The sequence below is a fragment of the Astatotilapia calliptera genome, chromosome 4, assembly GCF_964374335.1.
Source record: "Astatotilapia calliptera chromosome 4, fAstCal68.1, whole genome shotgun sequence".
Classification (NCBI taxonomy): Eukaryota; Metazoa; Chordata; class Actinopteri; order Cichliformes; family Cichlidae; genus Astatotilapia; species Astatotilapia calliptera.
This window is the reverse complement of record NC_137425.1, coordinates 32,594,665-32,607,847: the sequence shown is the minus strand read 5'-3', so window position 1 is coordinate 32,607,847 and position 13,183 is coordinate 32,594,665. Positions and strand designations below refer to the sequence as shown.

General features: G+C 43.7%; 2 protein-coding genes across 2 annotated transcripts in view; both read left to right on the top strand.

The window, feature by feature from the left end:
* The window catches only part of LOC113021409 (G2/M phase-specific E3 ubiquitin-protein ligase-like), a 258,658-nt gene that overhangs the window by 51,340 nt on the left and 194,135 nt on the right, over positions 1-13,183 (top strand). The gene's annotated exons all lie outside the window — the stretch shown is intronic.
* On the top strand, positions 1,058-13,049 carry LOC113021411 (26S proteasome non-ATPase regulatory subunit 11A). Its single transcript, XM_026166057.2, has 13 exons — positions 1,058-1,217; positions 1,928-2,029; positions 4,020-4,216; positions 4,675-4,732; positions 4,940-5,134; positions 5,224-5,368; positions 5,485-5,545; positions 7,123-7,185; positions 7,319-7,444; positions 7,566-7,601; positions 7,721-7,772; positions 9,747-9,890; positions 11,786-13,049. Exons 1-12 carry the CDS (start codon positions 1,127-1,129, stop codon positions 9,887-9,889), a joined length of 1,269 nt encoding a protein of 422 aa, XP_026021842.1. The 5' UTR covers positions 1,058-1,126; the 3' UTR covers position 9,890; positions 11,786-13,049.

Genomic DNA, 13,183 nt, shown 5'->3' with positions numbered 1-13,183 from the left:
CGTTTCTTTTCTTTACTTTTTTAGCTCGGTAGAGTCGAGCTCTGATTTTCTCACTTTATCTCAGTCATGATGAAAATAAAATCAAGAATAAAACAAAAAATATACACAATATATACAATTTAGACAGTTTAACATTATTACGCTTGTCTGAGTTTACACAGCATATCATAAATGGCAAAGCTGTCACTGCTAAACTTCACCAAAAACTAGGAGCAAAACAGAAACAGTGTTGGTTTTCTAAACAATAATCGTGCTTGAGTTTTACTTTTTTTCTTTCTTTCATGCTTGTAGAACAAAATGACTGGTTTTAAATCAGAAGTTAGTCAAACTGGTCTCTGCATATACAGCTACCACTGGAAAAACCCAGAAACGATTCTAATGGTCAAATCACGTCTTTATTGATATACTCAGATGGCAAAACTCACCGTTAAGGGTAAAGTGGAAGCAGTTAAATGTTGTCTTTAAGGGGAAAAAGTTAATATTTGCACCTTTACTGTATGTAAAGGATGTAGCTACATTCTGCTAACTCCCTGGTTTGGAAAGTCCCTTTGTAAAACCTGAGTGGTGTAGTTTTTTGTGTAAATGAGTGCACTGCACGGTACCATCATTTAGAACATATAAACCATGCTGTGTTCAGTATGAGTTAAAACTGAAAATTAAGCCCATCAGCAAAGTGTTTATTGAGGACACTACTGTAACACGTGATGTGTTTTTTGCACAAGAGAAAGGGGTTTAAAGCCCCGTCGCATTGGTTTGAAAACTGGAATATGTGTCCATCTTTAATATACAGTCTTTCCCTTGCTGCGTAAAAACCCATTCCTCAGCATTTTTAAAAAAACTTGTCACAGAAATGGCCTCGTTGAGGCTCTGCAGCCCCAGTCATTAACGCTCTGCATTAATGACTGGAGGAAACATGTATGTTAAAAATTGTTAAAACATAATTAACAAATGAGACAGTTAATGCTGTGCATTGCTGTTAGAGCTTAATATGCCGTGAAACTTTTCCAAGCGCCGTTTCCCAGCGTAGTACTGGGCGCGACCTGTAGAGGGAGACATTGTTCCAACCCTGTGAACGACCTGACCGGAAAACCACCAGCCAAGTGGAGCGGAGGCAGGCAGAGGAAAGATGGCAGCCGCGGCAGTGGCTGAGTTTCAGAGAGCACAGTCTCTTCTTGGAACAGACCGGAATGCCTCTATTGATATCTTACATTCAATAGGTAAATATATTCCGCAAAACGTGGCGCTAGAGAGAAAGTTATTTCACGAGTAGATACAGAGCCTTTTACTTTGCTCCATCAGTCCTGGAGCAGCTCAGTTAGCCAGGCTTGCTCTTTGCTCGCTAGGTAGCGGCTAAGCTAACGCGAGCTAGCTAGCTCAGTGCTGCCCGTGTCTTTTTGCCGACTGCTTTGCACAGTGAGTCAGCAGCAGCGGGCTAGCCGGCTAGCAATATACCGGCTAGCTTATTAGACAAGCTAATGTTAGCTACCCCGCTCATTCATTTGACAGTGACTTGGGTGACAGCTGGCTAGTTAATGTTAGCTAGCAGCCAGCGTTGTTAGCAGCTATCCCTTGTCTAGTCAGATGACAGGCCGACAAAGAAACTTAAGTGAAAATGAGTTTGTTGCCTAATATCGCCGTCTTAATCATAACGCATGTCAGTGCGGGGTTGTGATTCTTTCTGTCGTTTGTAAAGGCTTAGCGGTTTAGTCGCCAATGCCGTTTATTGTTTCACTGTGACAGCTCCGGTATTTCGCAGCTTCTGGAGCCTCTTGGCTGCTCGCCACCCACCTCATTCCGCTCATGATAGCTATATCTTGTAGCGTTAAGAGACGGAGTGGTAATGGGACATCTGCATTTTCACTGTTTGTATATCGCGGTGATTCACGTTAACACGGATCAGATGACATCATCATTATGTGTGTTGTAGTGAAGCGGGACATCCAGGACAGCGATGAGGAGGCGGTGCGTGTCAAAGAACAGAGCATCCTGGAGCTGGGGGGGCTGCTGGCGAAGACGGGACAGGCCGCAGGTAAACACAACGCAGTGTCCTGATTTTTAACACACTGTTTATGATTTGTTTACATACGTTGTGAATGTTGAGCAGCTAGACCAATAGGAAACCAACTTTAACCAACTCTTGTTTGGGCGTCTTGATGAAACCTTTGAGCAAACTCCTGAAAAACCTGATCAAGTACGATTGTTGTGTGTCCTAGGAGTTTGTTCTGGTCTAGGGGTTTGGTTGAATCATCAGGTTTGCTAAGAAAGGTTCATAAGTGAGTGAATGAAGTGAACCAGAAGTTAGGAAAGGTGTTTCATTGCTTCCTTCATTACCCCCTTTAGTTATGGATTCACTGGACCACTGAAAGGCAAAGAGACTGGATGAAAAATTATATTTTTGCCCTCTCAGTGTGAGCAGGACTGGAATGACCAACATGTTTACAGGCTTCCCGGCTGACATGGGCAGATGCCAGATCTCTGGACATAATGGTGTCACACAGGTCACAGCTAGGTTTAATAAAACTCGCTGTTCAGGGAAGCAAATAGGCAACACTACTGAAGCTTGATTTAGGCTTCTGCGGGAAACAATTGGGTTTGAATTTTAATGTAAGCTGTGATGTAGATCTGATGCAGAAGTATAATATATAAGTGACGAAGACGATCATGTCAATGAGTTCTGTCACTTCCTAGTATACTGACAGGCCTGTGTCTTGAACACCCACAGCTGAATTCTGAACCTTCGTGAAATCAGCTTGCTATGAAATTGTTTGGTATTGTATTAAATATGATGGTGGTGGGCTCTGTAGTGTAAATGTTTACATTCATCTAACACATGACAGGTCCTGGGTTCGAGACCAGGAGGAGTTATAAATACCTGCGAGGGTTGTGTCAGGAAGTGGGAAGAAAATCACGTCAAGGATGTAGATCCACCTGCTGTGGACGCAGCAACTGAAAGAAACTTCATTTGAAACGATAAAAGTGAAATTTTTGCCATGTTTTAGGGTGATCATTAATTAACTGACTGCTGAGATAATGAAAGCCTTTATAAGAAAAAAGTTCATGTGGCTAATGGTAGCAGAAAAGAGATTACGTGAGCAGCATTTCTTAATACAGCTGTTTGATTTGACTGCTAATGAAGTGGTATGTTTGAGTTTCCTTGTTTGTGTAACCAGAATAAAACACCGACTATGATAATATAGGCATTGAAACTGTGCTTTTTGTAGTTCGACATTGGGACAAAGTAGTTTGAACACTTCAGACCCACAACATCAAAATTCACTGTCCCCTGTGAGGCTTTCTTTGTCTAAAGCCTTTAAGGAGAACCTAAAATCTCCTTCACATCTGTCATTAACTCCATGACGTTTTCACAATGAGGTCAACATAAGGTGACTGATTTTTGCCATGAAATCTGCCATGACTGATCCAGGGAAGAACATATGGAAGAGGCAAATGAAAGGAAACGTGCCAGGAGCTAGTAGAGAGGTGGGCTGCAGAGGCTTTGCAGGGTGCTCACTCTGCAAAGTCCTAAACCAACTGGGCCTAACAGGAGTGGCTAGGAAGAGCGCCTTCTGGTCTGTAGGTGAAGCCACAGAGAAGGCCACAAGGTGGCTGTGGATAAAGAGGACTGATCCATGGGTGGCTGCTGCTGGGATGCAGGCTGGGGTCTGATCAACCTTTGCTGGGTCGCCTGGGTGTAGGTGTCCGATGTTGAATGACCTGAAAGACCTGAATGCTGACAACTGCTGAGGACTTTAAAGGATCGAGTTTGTATTTTTATTGGCAGCAGTGAATGACACAGGCCATTCTTTTAAGTTGTCGGTTGAGTCCAAAGACAGAAAACATTGAGGTTTGTGACTTACAGATGAATCATAAGACATGTGGCTTTATTGAAATCTAAAAGTAACAGACTTAGCTTTTTCCTCCATTACTGAGAAAACAGTTTGAAGTTGCCTTTTTCTGAAATTGCAGTTTGTTTTTATTTGCCCAGATAAATAATTTTTTTCTATTTATCCTCTTCTCAGAGCTCGGGGGGCTGCTAAAATATGTCCGGCCCTTCCTCAACTCCATCTCCAAGGCCAAGGCAGCCCGGCTGGTCCGCTCCCTGCTGGACCTGTTCCTGGACATGGAGGCTGCCACGGGTCAGGAGGTAGAGCTCTGCCTTGAATGCATAGAGTGGGCCAAGGCTGAGAAGAGGACCTTCCTCAGACAGGCGCTAGAGGTGAGATGTGCTGCCGTTATGCCTCAACTGCACTGATCACTTTGTTCAGTGGCCGGGTCTTTACCTTTCACGTTTATTTGGGCGAGCAGTAACGCTCTGTGAACAGGCGGATGTGTTTAGTTCCCTTTTTTATTATAGTCTAGTCTTTTCTTGTGGGAAAGAAAAAGTGAGAAGGAAAAACTCCCTTTTAACAGGAAGAAGACCAGGATCAGGATTGGAAGACACCCAGAGAGTAATAATAATAACTTAATTTGTACAGCACTTTATTTTTTTACCCATGGGAACCTAATAATAACATATAGCAGAGCTACAAACTAAATCTCAATAATCTGGATTGTGAGCAGCAAAGGAACCCAGCTCATCACCCTTTACATATCCCAGGATGTTCTTATCAGCAGAAATTAGCAGTTTTTCAGGTTTACATTCAGGGGGAGAAATAACCTCTCCTCTCTCCTCAGGCTCGACTCATCTCACTGTACTTCGACACAAAGTGCTACCAGGAGGCTCTGCAGCTTGGTGGGTGAAAATCTCCTCACATTTCAGTTTTTAATTTGCCTGACAAGACAAACCTTGTGTGTACAACTTGCAGAAAACATATTAGTGTTCTATAAAACTATTTTTTAAAACAGTTTTAGTCCTTATTTAAGGACTCCAGGTTTTCCGCCTGTCTGAAGAAGAATCTCACGCTGAGATCTGACTCTACTGCATGTCTTCTTTCTCCAGGCTCCCAGTTGCTGCAGGAGCTCAAGAAGATGGATGATAAGGCCCTGCTAGTGGAGGTTCAGCTGCTGGAGAGTAAGACATACCACGCCCTCAGTAACCTGCCCAAGGCCCGCGCAGCCCTCACGTCTGCTAGGACAACCGCCAACGCCATCTACTGCCCGCCCAAACTACAAGCAGCTTTAGACATGCAGTCAGGTACCCTTCGTAAAAGCAAGAAACAAATCAAAATGCGCGTCTGTGCAGCATTGCCAGCTTGACATTTGTATGTGCTCACGTGTTTCCAGGGATCATTCATGCAGCGGAGGAGAAAGACTGGAAGACGGCTTACTCCTACTTCTACGAGGCCTTCGAGGGCTACGACTCCATCGACAGCCCCCGAGCCATCACAGCCCTCAAATACATGCTGCTCTGCAAAATCATGCTCAATGCGTAAGTGCTCTACATCACTGGGGCCTTTAGAGGTTAATACAGCTACTGGAAATACAAAACTCTGTTTCCAAAGGGGTCGCCATGCTGTGTCTGACATATCTGCTTCTCTGCCTCAGGCCAGAAGATGTCCAGGCCCTCATTAGCGGCAAGCTAGCTCTGCGGTATGCCGGCAGACAGGTATCACTCTTTGTTTCAACTTTTTATTTTACTTAAAATACAATAGACTTTGCCTGGAACTGTTATTTCTATCCTAGCCAGACTTCAAAAAGGATGTGGAGCTTTGGATTGCTCTGTGCATGGTCCTGTAATCCAGATAAAGATGGACTAAGGTCGTGTCCAAATTCATGGGCTGCATCCTCCTGAGGACCCGGCCTTCGCGGTCTACATGGGCCGGGTCCTCAGAAGGTTGGGTAGGCCGGAAGTAAACGGTCGTGAAATTGGACGGTCTAGCCTTCTGATTAGCGTCCCCGCTGTCTTGGTGGAGTTTAATAAACTCCGCCGCCTGCTCCTTGCTGTCTAAAATATAACGGTACACTGGAGTAAATTCTCGACTGTCTCATACTTCTGTTTAATAAGTTTTCTGTTTGACGTTTAGTCAGCTGTGTAAAAACCAAGGAGGAACCCACCTGGGGGATTAATAAAGTTTTATTTAATCTAATCTAATAACTTTAATCTCAGCCAAACCGATTTACTCACGAACAAACAAAACACTGAAAAAAGCCCAACAATAACATTTTTAGGTTGTCTAAGTGACTTATATATTACATTTAACCCGAGCAGCGAAACTCCGCGGTGATCTGAAAATGATGTGCCGGGAGTTGTGCCGTTCTCGGCCGCATCAGTGACCCTCGAGCTCCCGGCTAGCTATCGAGCTGGTGGGTAGCAGACGCCTCCTAAAACGTCGACGCACTTTTGCAAATATGGGATATCTTGATAAACCGAGCAGATATTTGATGTTTACACAACTACTTTCTCGCCTGAAAATATGTTAAAAGTTTATTTTGTGACCCAGAAAGATTAGTATGAGTAATTTTAAAACTTAGTAGCGGCCGCCATTGTTGGAAACTGGAGTTTGGCTGGGCCGCGCTATGAATTCTGGGATATGGTAGGCCACGAAGGACACACCCGACCCATCCTTCAAATTCGGGGAAAAGGAGGACGCATTTGTCGGCTGCATTCGGAGGAGTCTACGAATTTGGACAGCCTTCGGCGCGTCGCTGTGACGTAATCAGTCTACAAATGCGGCCTCAGGAGGCCTCATGAATTTGGACACGACCTTAGTGATGGGCTAGCATTGCTTAAGTCTGCTTTTGAATTACTTTCTTTTGGAGCCAGAAGTGACCCAGTTAACCGTGTTTGTGGTTGTAGCACAAACACATGTAAGTAAGCCTGGTATTTGTAGCATCCACATGTTGCTGCTTAATCTCACCCCAGCTGAACACCTGTTGGAGGTTTTGGACCGATGCGTTTGCACAACAGCAAATGAGGGAATGTGTTTTGGAAGCATGACGTTCCATCCCTCCAGTAGAGTTGCAGAGACGTGATCTTCACTTTGCACCATGAGCTGCATAATATGCTGTGTGAGAATGGGCGGCCGTGGCAACAGTAACCATTTTACCCCAAATGGACGGCTTTCTGCAGGATTTACTGTATATTTGTGAACACTTGGTTGTTTTGTGTCCAGTATCTGTCAGTAAAAGCTGTTCGGTCATGTTGACTCTACTGTTATCCATCCCTCTCTTTCTCTCCCACAGACAGACTCGCTGAAATGTGTGGCACAAGCCAGCAAGAACCGGTCGCTGGCAGACTTTGAAAAGGTGAGTGTATGTAGAGTTTGATGACTTTTTCCTTGACATTGTGGTTAGTAGACTGGTTTGTGTGGGTTACATTTTCAGTTGTAATAATATTTGAACCCCCTCCTGTCATTTGCCCTCTACTTCCCCTCCCCAGGCACTAACAGAGTACAAAGCAGAGCTGCGGGATGATCCCATCATCAGCACCCACCTGACCAAGCTGTATGATAACCTGCTGGAGCAGAACCTCATCAGGGTCATCGAGCCATTCTCCAGGGTCCAGGTAATCCTCTCCAGTCACTTCTGACAGATATGAACATGGCTCATATAGAATAACAGCTACCTGTGTAGTGCGCTGATTACTGCTTAGTGTTTAAAAGCACTCGTATTCTCTTCTCTGACAGATAGCACACATTTCCTCCCTCATCAAACTCTCTAAGGTAAGGTTTTGCTCTTGCTGGTTAGTATTTCATTTTCATTATGCACCAGTTGCCTGCTTTAAGTATTTCCAAAAGGTTTATATTGTGATCGCTGCACTCATGCTGTGTCTGTCTTGCAGGGAGACGTGGAGAGGAAATTATCACAAATGATCTTGGATTCGAAGTTTCATGGTACGTGTGAGCGTTTTTTGTCAATGAATACTTGGGTTGTGTACATGATATGGGTGGTGTAATGTCTTAGGAATGAAAGGATGCCACATGGTTTGATGGAAATAAAAACGATCAACCTACACAGGGCTGAATTCAAAGACACAAGTAATAAATGATGGAGTGGGCTTGTCCATTTTGCCAAAATGCCACAATAGTAGCTCAGAATGGTACTGTAGATGATGGATGGTGTCCAGCAGAATCTCCTCCCAGATCTGGACCAGGGCATCACTGAGCTCCTGGACAGTCTGAGATGTAACCAGAACATAATGTCCCAGAGGTGTTCTGTTGGATTTAAGTCAGGCCAGGATGGAGGCCAGTCAGTGGTATCAATTCCTTTATCTGTCAGGAACTTCCTGCATCCTCTCACCATATAAGGCTGGGCATTTTCGTGCACCAACAATAACCAAGGACCAGCATGGGAGTAGGGTCTTACACTGGGTCCAAGGATTCTATCCTATTGCCTAACAGCAGTCGGGGTGTCTGTAGAACTATGTGTGTCCCTCCATGGATATGCCTCCCCAGACCATCACTGACCCACCAAACTGGTCATGCTGAACGATGTTACAGACGGGATACGTCTCCATGGCTACTCCAGACCCTTTAACGCCTGTCACAGGTGTTCAGGGTAAACCTGCTCTCACCTGTACAGATTGCTATTGTCAGACCTTCCAATTCTGCTGTTCTACAGCAAATGCAAGTCGGAGTCCAGGGTGTCGGGCAGTGAGCACAGGGAAAACTAGAGGATATCGGGCCCTCAGGTCACCCTGACAAAGTCTGTTTCTGATTGTTTGGTCAAACAAATTCACACCTGTGGCTGCTGGAGTTCACTTTGAAGCTCTGGCAGTGCTCATCCTGTTCCTGCTTGCACAAAGGAGCAGGTATTGATCCTGCTGATGTGTTGAGGATCTTCTACGTCCCTGTCCAGCTCTCCCAGAGTAACTGTCTGTGTCCTGCAGCCTCCACAGTCTCATGTTCTTGAGACTGTCCTGGGAGACACAGCAAACCTTCTGACAATGAGGTGGCTGTAGCTCAGGCAGTAGAGCAGGTCATCTACTGATCGGAAGGTTGGTGGTTCGATTCCTGGCTTCCCCTAGTCTGCATGCCAAATATCCTTGGGCAAGGTAGTAACCCCAAATTTCTCTCCGACGCATCCATCGGAGGGTGAATGCTACTTAGAACAATGTGCTTGTGTGAATGGGTGAATGCACAAGTTGTGTAAAGCGCTTTGAGTGCTCAGAAGAGAAGAAAAGCGCTATATAAGAACCAGTCCATTTACCATTTACCATCCTGGAGTAGTTGGACTACCCGTGCAGGGTTCAGGTATCGCCTCATGCTACCAGTGGTGACGGTCACCTTAGCCAAATGCAAAACTAGTGAAAGATGAGAAAGGATAAAATGTCTTCCAGCTGTAAAACCAGTCCTGTTTTGAACGTTGTCTCATTGTTGCTGTTAATCAGCTGAAACTCTGCTACTTCACATCAATGTCCCACAAGTTTAACTGACTTGATGCTACAAGTGTTCTTTGATTCTTGAGCGAGGTATATAAAGTGGATATCTGATACACTAAGTTTTCTTTGCTTAAGCAAAGTCCTTGGGACAATATTTTAAGCTACAGGTAGAGTAGCTCAATAACTGTTGACCTTTGCATGTGTTTGCATATATATAACAACTAAAGCAGTTTTACGAAAGTTTAACAAGAAGCCCGCAAATATTCCGATCAGCTGACGGCTGTCTATTTATGTTCAAACATTAATTGTCCCTGATCAAAGGTCTTTTTTAAAAATAGAATTTAATTGTGCAGTATGGTTTATAACGTTCACTCACAGTCCCAGTCCTGATGCAGGTCTTCTATACGTCACTGTGTACGAGTGTTTTCCTCTTTAAATAATGATGTTTTGTGGCTCTTTCCTGCTTTCACTCCTTCCTACTCCACAGGTATTTTGGACCAAGGTGAAGGCGTCCTGATTGTGTTTGATGAGCCGGTGGTGGATAAGACGTACGAGGCGGCACTAGAGACCATTCAGAACATGAGCAAAGTGGTGGACTCTCTCTACAACAAAGCCAAGAAGCTTACATAAGGTGAGTCTGATTGAGATCCTTCACATGCACTGTAGAAAGATGCTTTTACTTCATTCCAGCAGTCTTGAGCAGTGATGAAGTAACTACACAATAAAGTGAGTTACTCTCCAAAGTATGAATTTTATTTTAATTTCTAAATATTTTGAATCCATGAATCAGTAAAATGTGTGTCTGGCTCTGCAGATTTAAAGGAGGCCAAGACCAATCCTGTAAAAATGAAACCTCGGAGCTTATTTGTGGTGACTCTGACCTGTTTACTGTAAGGTATAGAAAACCTCCGTCAGCCTGTTTGTTACTGAATTAAAGATCAGAACCAGGGGTTCAGTTAGATGCCGCTGCCGTCTCTTTCTGTCACATAACTCGTATTCACCTGCTAACTGTGAGTCTGGGTGTGGTGTTTGCCTTCAGCATGATCATTATTGACTCACAGCGAGTTGAAGGTCCTGTAGTTAGCGGTTTAGTGTGAGTGTTTACTGCTTCACCTCCATCTCATCGCTGTAAACTGAGCCTCTTTGGAGTTTTGGACTGATGGACGACGAGATGAGATTTAAAGGTTTTAAAATGTGTTTTGACAGGTAAGATTGGGAATCGTTTGAGTGAATAGTTCTCCAGGATTTAATGATTTCATCAATTATTCTGGTAGCTGATGAAAATTGATTGAATAATTAATTAATGTTTTGCGGGTTTTTCAGTCAATACAGACTGATATGCGACGCAGCAGGAGAAAACACGGCTAAAGTCAAATATTTTTTGATGATTTCCTTTTTTTATGTTTCCTAAAATGAACAAAAAACCAGGTTTCATTTTTGCATTTCAAAACACTTTGTACACGACGATGTCAAAATAGTCCATTCTTTGAGTTATTGTAGTTCAGTAATAATACAAACACGTAAATACACACTTATAGAACGATTGTAAATTTTTAAACTTGTCATTAAAAACTGCTGAAAAAGCAAAAGTCACCAGTGTCACTAACTGCAGATTTATGCTTCAGCAGAAAATCTCTACCTCAAGCACCTTGAGACTACTGTTGTTGTGATTTGGTGCTATATAAATAAAGTTTTGCCTCATTGTGAAATCACACAGCGATGCAGACTACAACTATTGTTGTGTTGATTCCTCATGTGTATTACCGGCTACTTTTTCACTGCAGTTTTTTAATTTATCACAGAGAGAATAAAAATCACTGTCTCAGTATGAAGAATAATGATCCTTGCACTCATAAAGAATAACAAATGTCAGCAAATTCCTGGAGGGAGATATATGAAGAAGGTACACGGTGGTGTGGCTGCGCTGAGCCAGGGTTTCCTCCTCATGGCGTACAGGTTTGCTGAACAAGGACCTGGGTTTATTTGCAGTTTATTCATCAGAAGCTGTTCAAATGATATTTTCAGACATATTTTTGAGAGATTTTTTGCACACAATGAAGTTAAGATTACAAAATATTTGAAGGTCTGCTTGTTCTTGATTGTGTTTTTTTGTGTGTGTTTGTGCAGCCAGGATTCTGGTTCTGTATCTTTAGCTGAGTTTTTGTGTACTGGGTCATGTGTGTGACAGGTTGAGCACAACTCCTGCTGTAACAGGTCCAGAGGTTTTATAAATGACTTTATCATTGGCACAATAGTATGTAGGTGACAGGTTAAAAAGCGTGTGTCCGTCCTCAATCCTTGTAGGTAGCTGTCTGATCCCTCCATCACCCGACGTGCCCAATCCAATGTTCAGCACGTAGCACAGAAAAAAGAAGAGCGGTTTCTGTCTGCTCTGTAAATCAGAAGCAGCTAGCCTGGTCCCGAGTGTGGTGTGTCCTGCTGCCTGTAAGGCAAACATAAACTAACCTCATCCTGGTGTCTGTTGATCATTTTTTCTGTCTTGTTTGTCTTTATGGTTCTTCTCAGAGTGACACCATCTGTCCTCCTGTCTGGAGTGACGTGGGCCAGTCTGACCTTTGTCGATTGCTTCACTTCAACCCGGGAGGGACGAGGGGAGAAGGATGAGGAGATCACAAAACACTCAACAACCCAGCAAGCAAAACAACCAGCTGCCCCACTGAAGATGACCCAACAGAACAGCAAACTGACAGGGTGGACTGCCCGCTCCTCCTGGTCCTCCCTCAGCCCTCTGCTCTCCCGCCCCTCCTGTCACTGTCTCTTCCTTCCAATCTAATTGGGGTTGATCAGACACAAAGTGCTCCTCCCTATGGACAAATCCAGGCACTGCGCCTTTCTTCTTTTCTCCCACCACTGATTTTTACTGTATGTAAAATTGGATGAGCCTCTTTTCCTTTTCCCTATTGTTTAGTTTTTATTTTGGTTCCTGTTTCTCTCTGCGCTGGCCATCAGGGAATCTTGTAAAATACCAGTAAAGAATACATATACAGCACTTATACATAAATGTATTATAAACAGACACACACGCACACACACACACACAAATGTTTGATCTGTTCTCAGAGTGTAAAAAAGGGTGAAGGTGGGTTGGTTGGTAGGTAGATCTGAATTCTACCTGCTCTGTTTAATTTTCCAGCCAACCCTGAAACCGAACATTTGAATTTTATCTGTTGTTGTGAAAAATGGACCCCGTGTTGTCCACAGGACATCAAACAGCCCTTCTTTCCTTACCACAACTTTTGCCACCCTCTCCCTTTAACGTTTTCACCCTAAGTGTGCTCATTCGCTCACTCACAAGGCATTCTGGGATTTGTGGACCATACAGGGAATTGCTCTTCTGTCCACTTGGGACCATGCCACAGGAAAAGGGGAGAACAGTCATCACACCATGCTGGGGTCTCCAATACCCCCTCCTCTCTCCTCCCCTCTGCACTCCCACCTCCTGTTTGTATATAACATTGCCAAGCGCCTCTGTTCATCCCAGGCCTGATGATGTATTCACACTGTTCCCCTTTTTTTATAATCCATAAGAACAGAGTATACCTTGCCACTGAGAGCTCGGTCAGTCACATGAAGAGCTTTTGAGGCTTAAGATATGACTTGATGGTGAACTCTGTGTTCTGAGATATGATGAGTCGGTTGTGCAGAAAAGGGCAGGCTTTGCTGAAGAAAATAAAGCTGTACATTTCTGGGAACTTAATTTTGCAAGGACTCAAAGGTTTACCATATATGACATAGAGAAAGAAAAATGCTAATAAAAAAGTCAAACCTGCAAGCAGTGTGCTTTTACAACACTGGGAATAATCACCCATTCACTCTTTATTGTTCCAGCAACTTTGGTAGTATGTTGAAAATGACATTTAACTTGTTTACTTGCCTGTAGTAAACTAACTGTCAACCAATGAT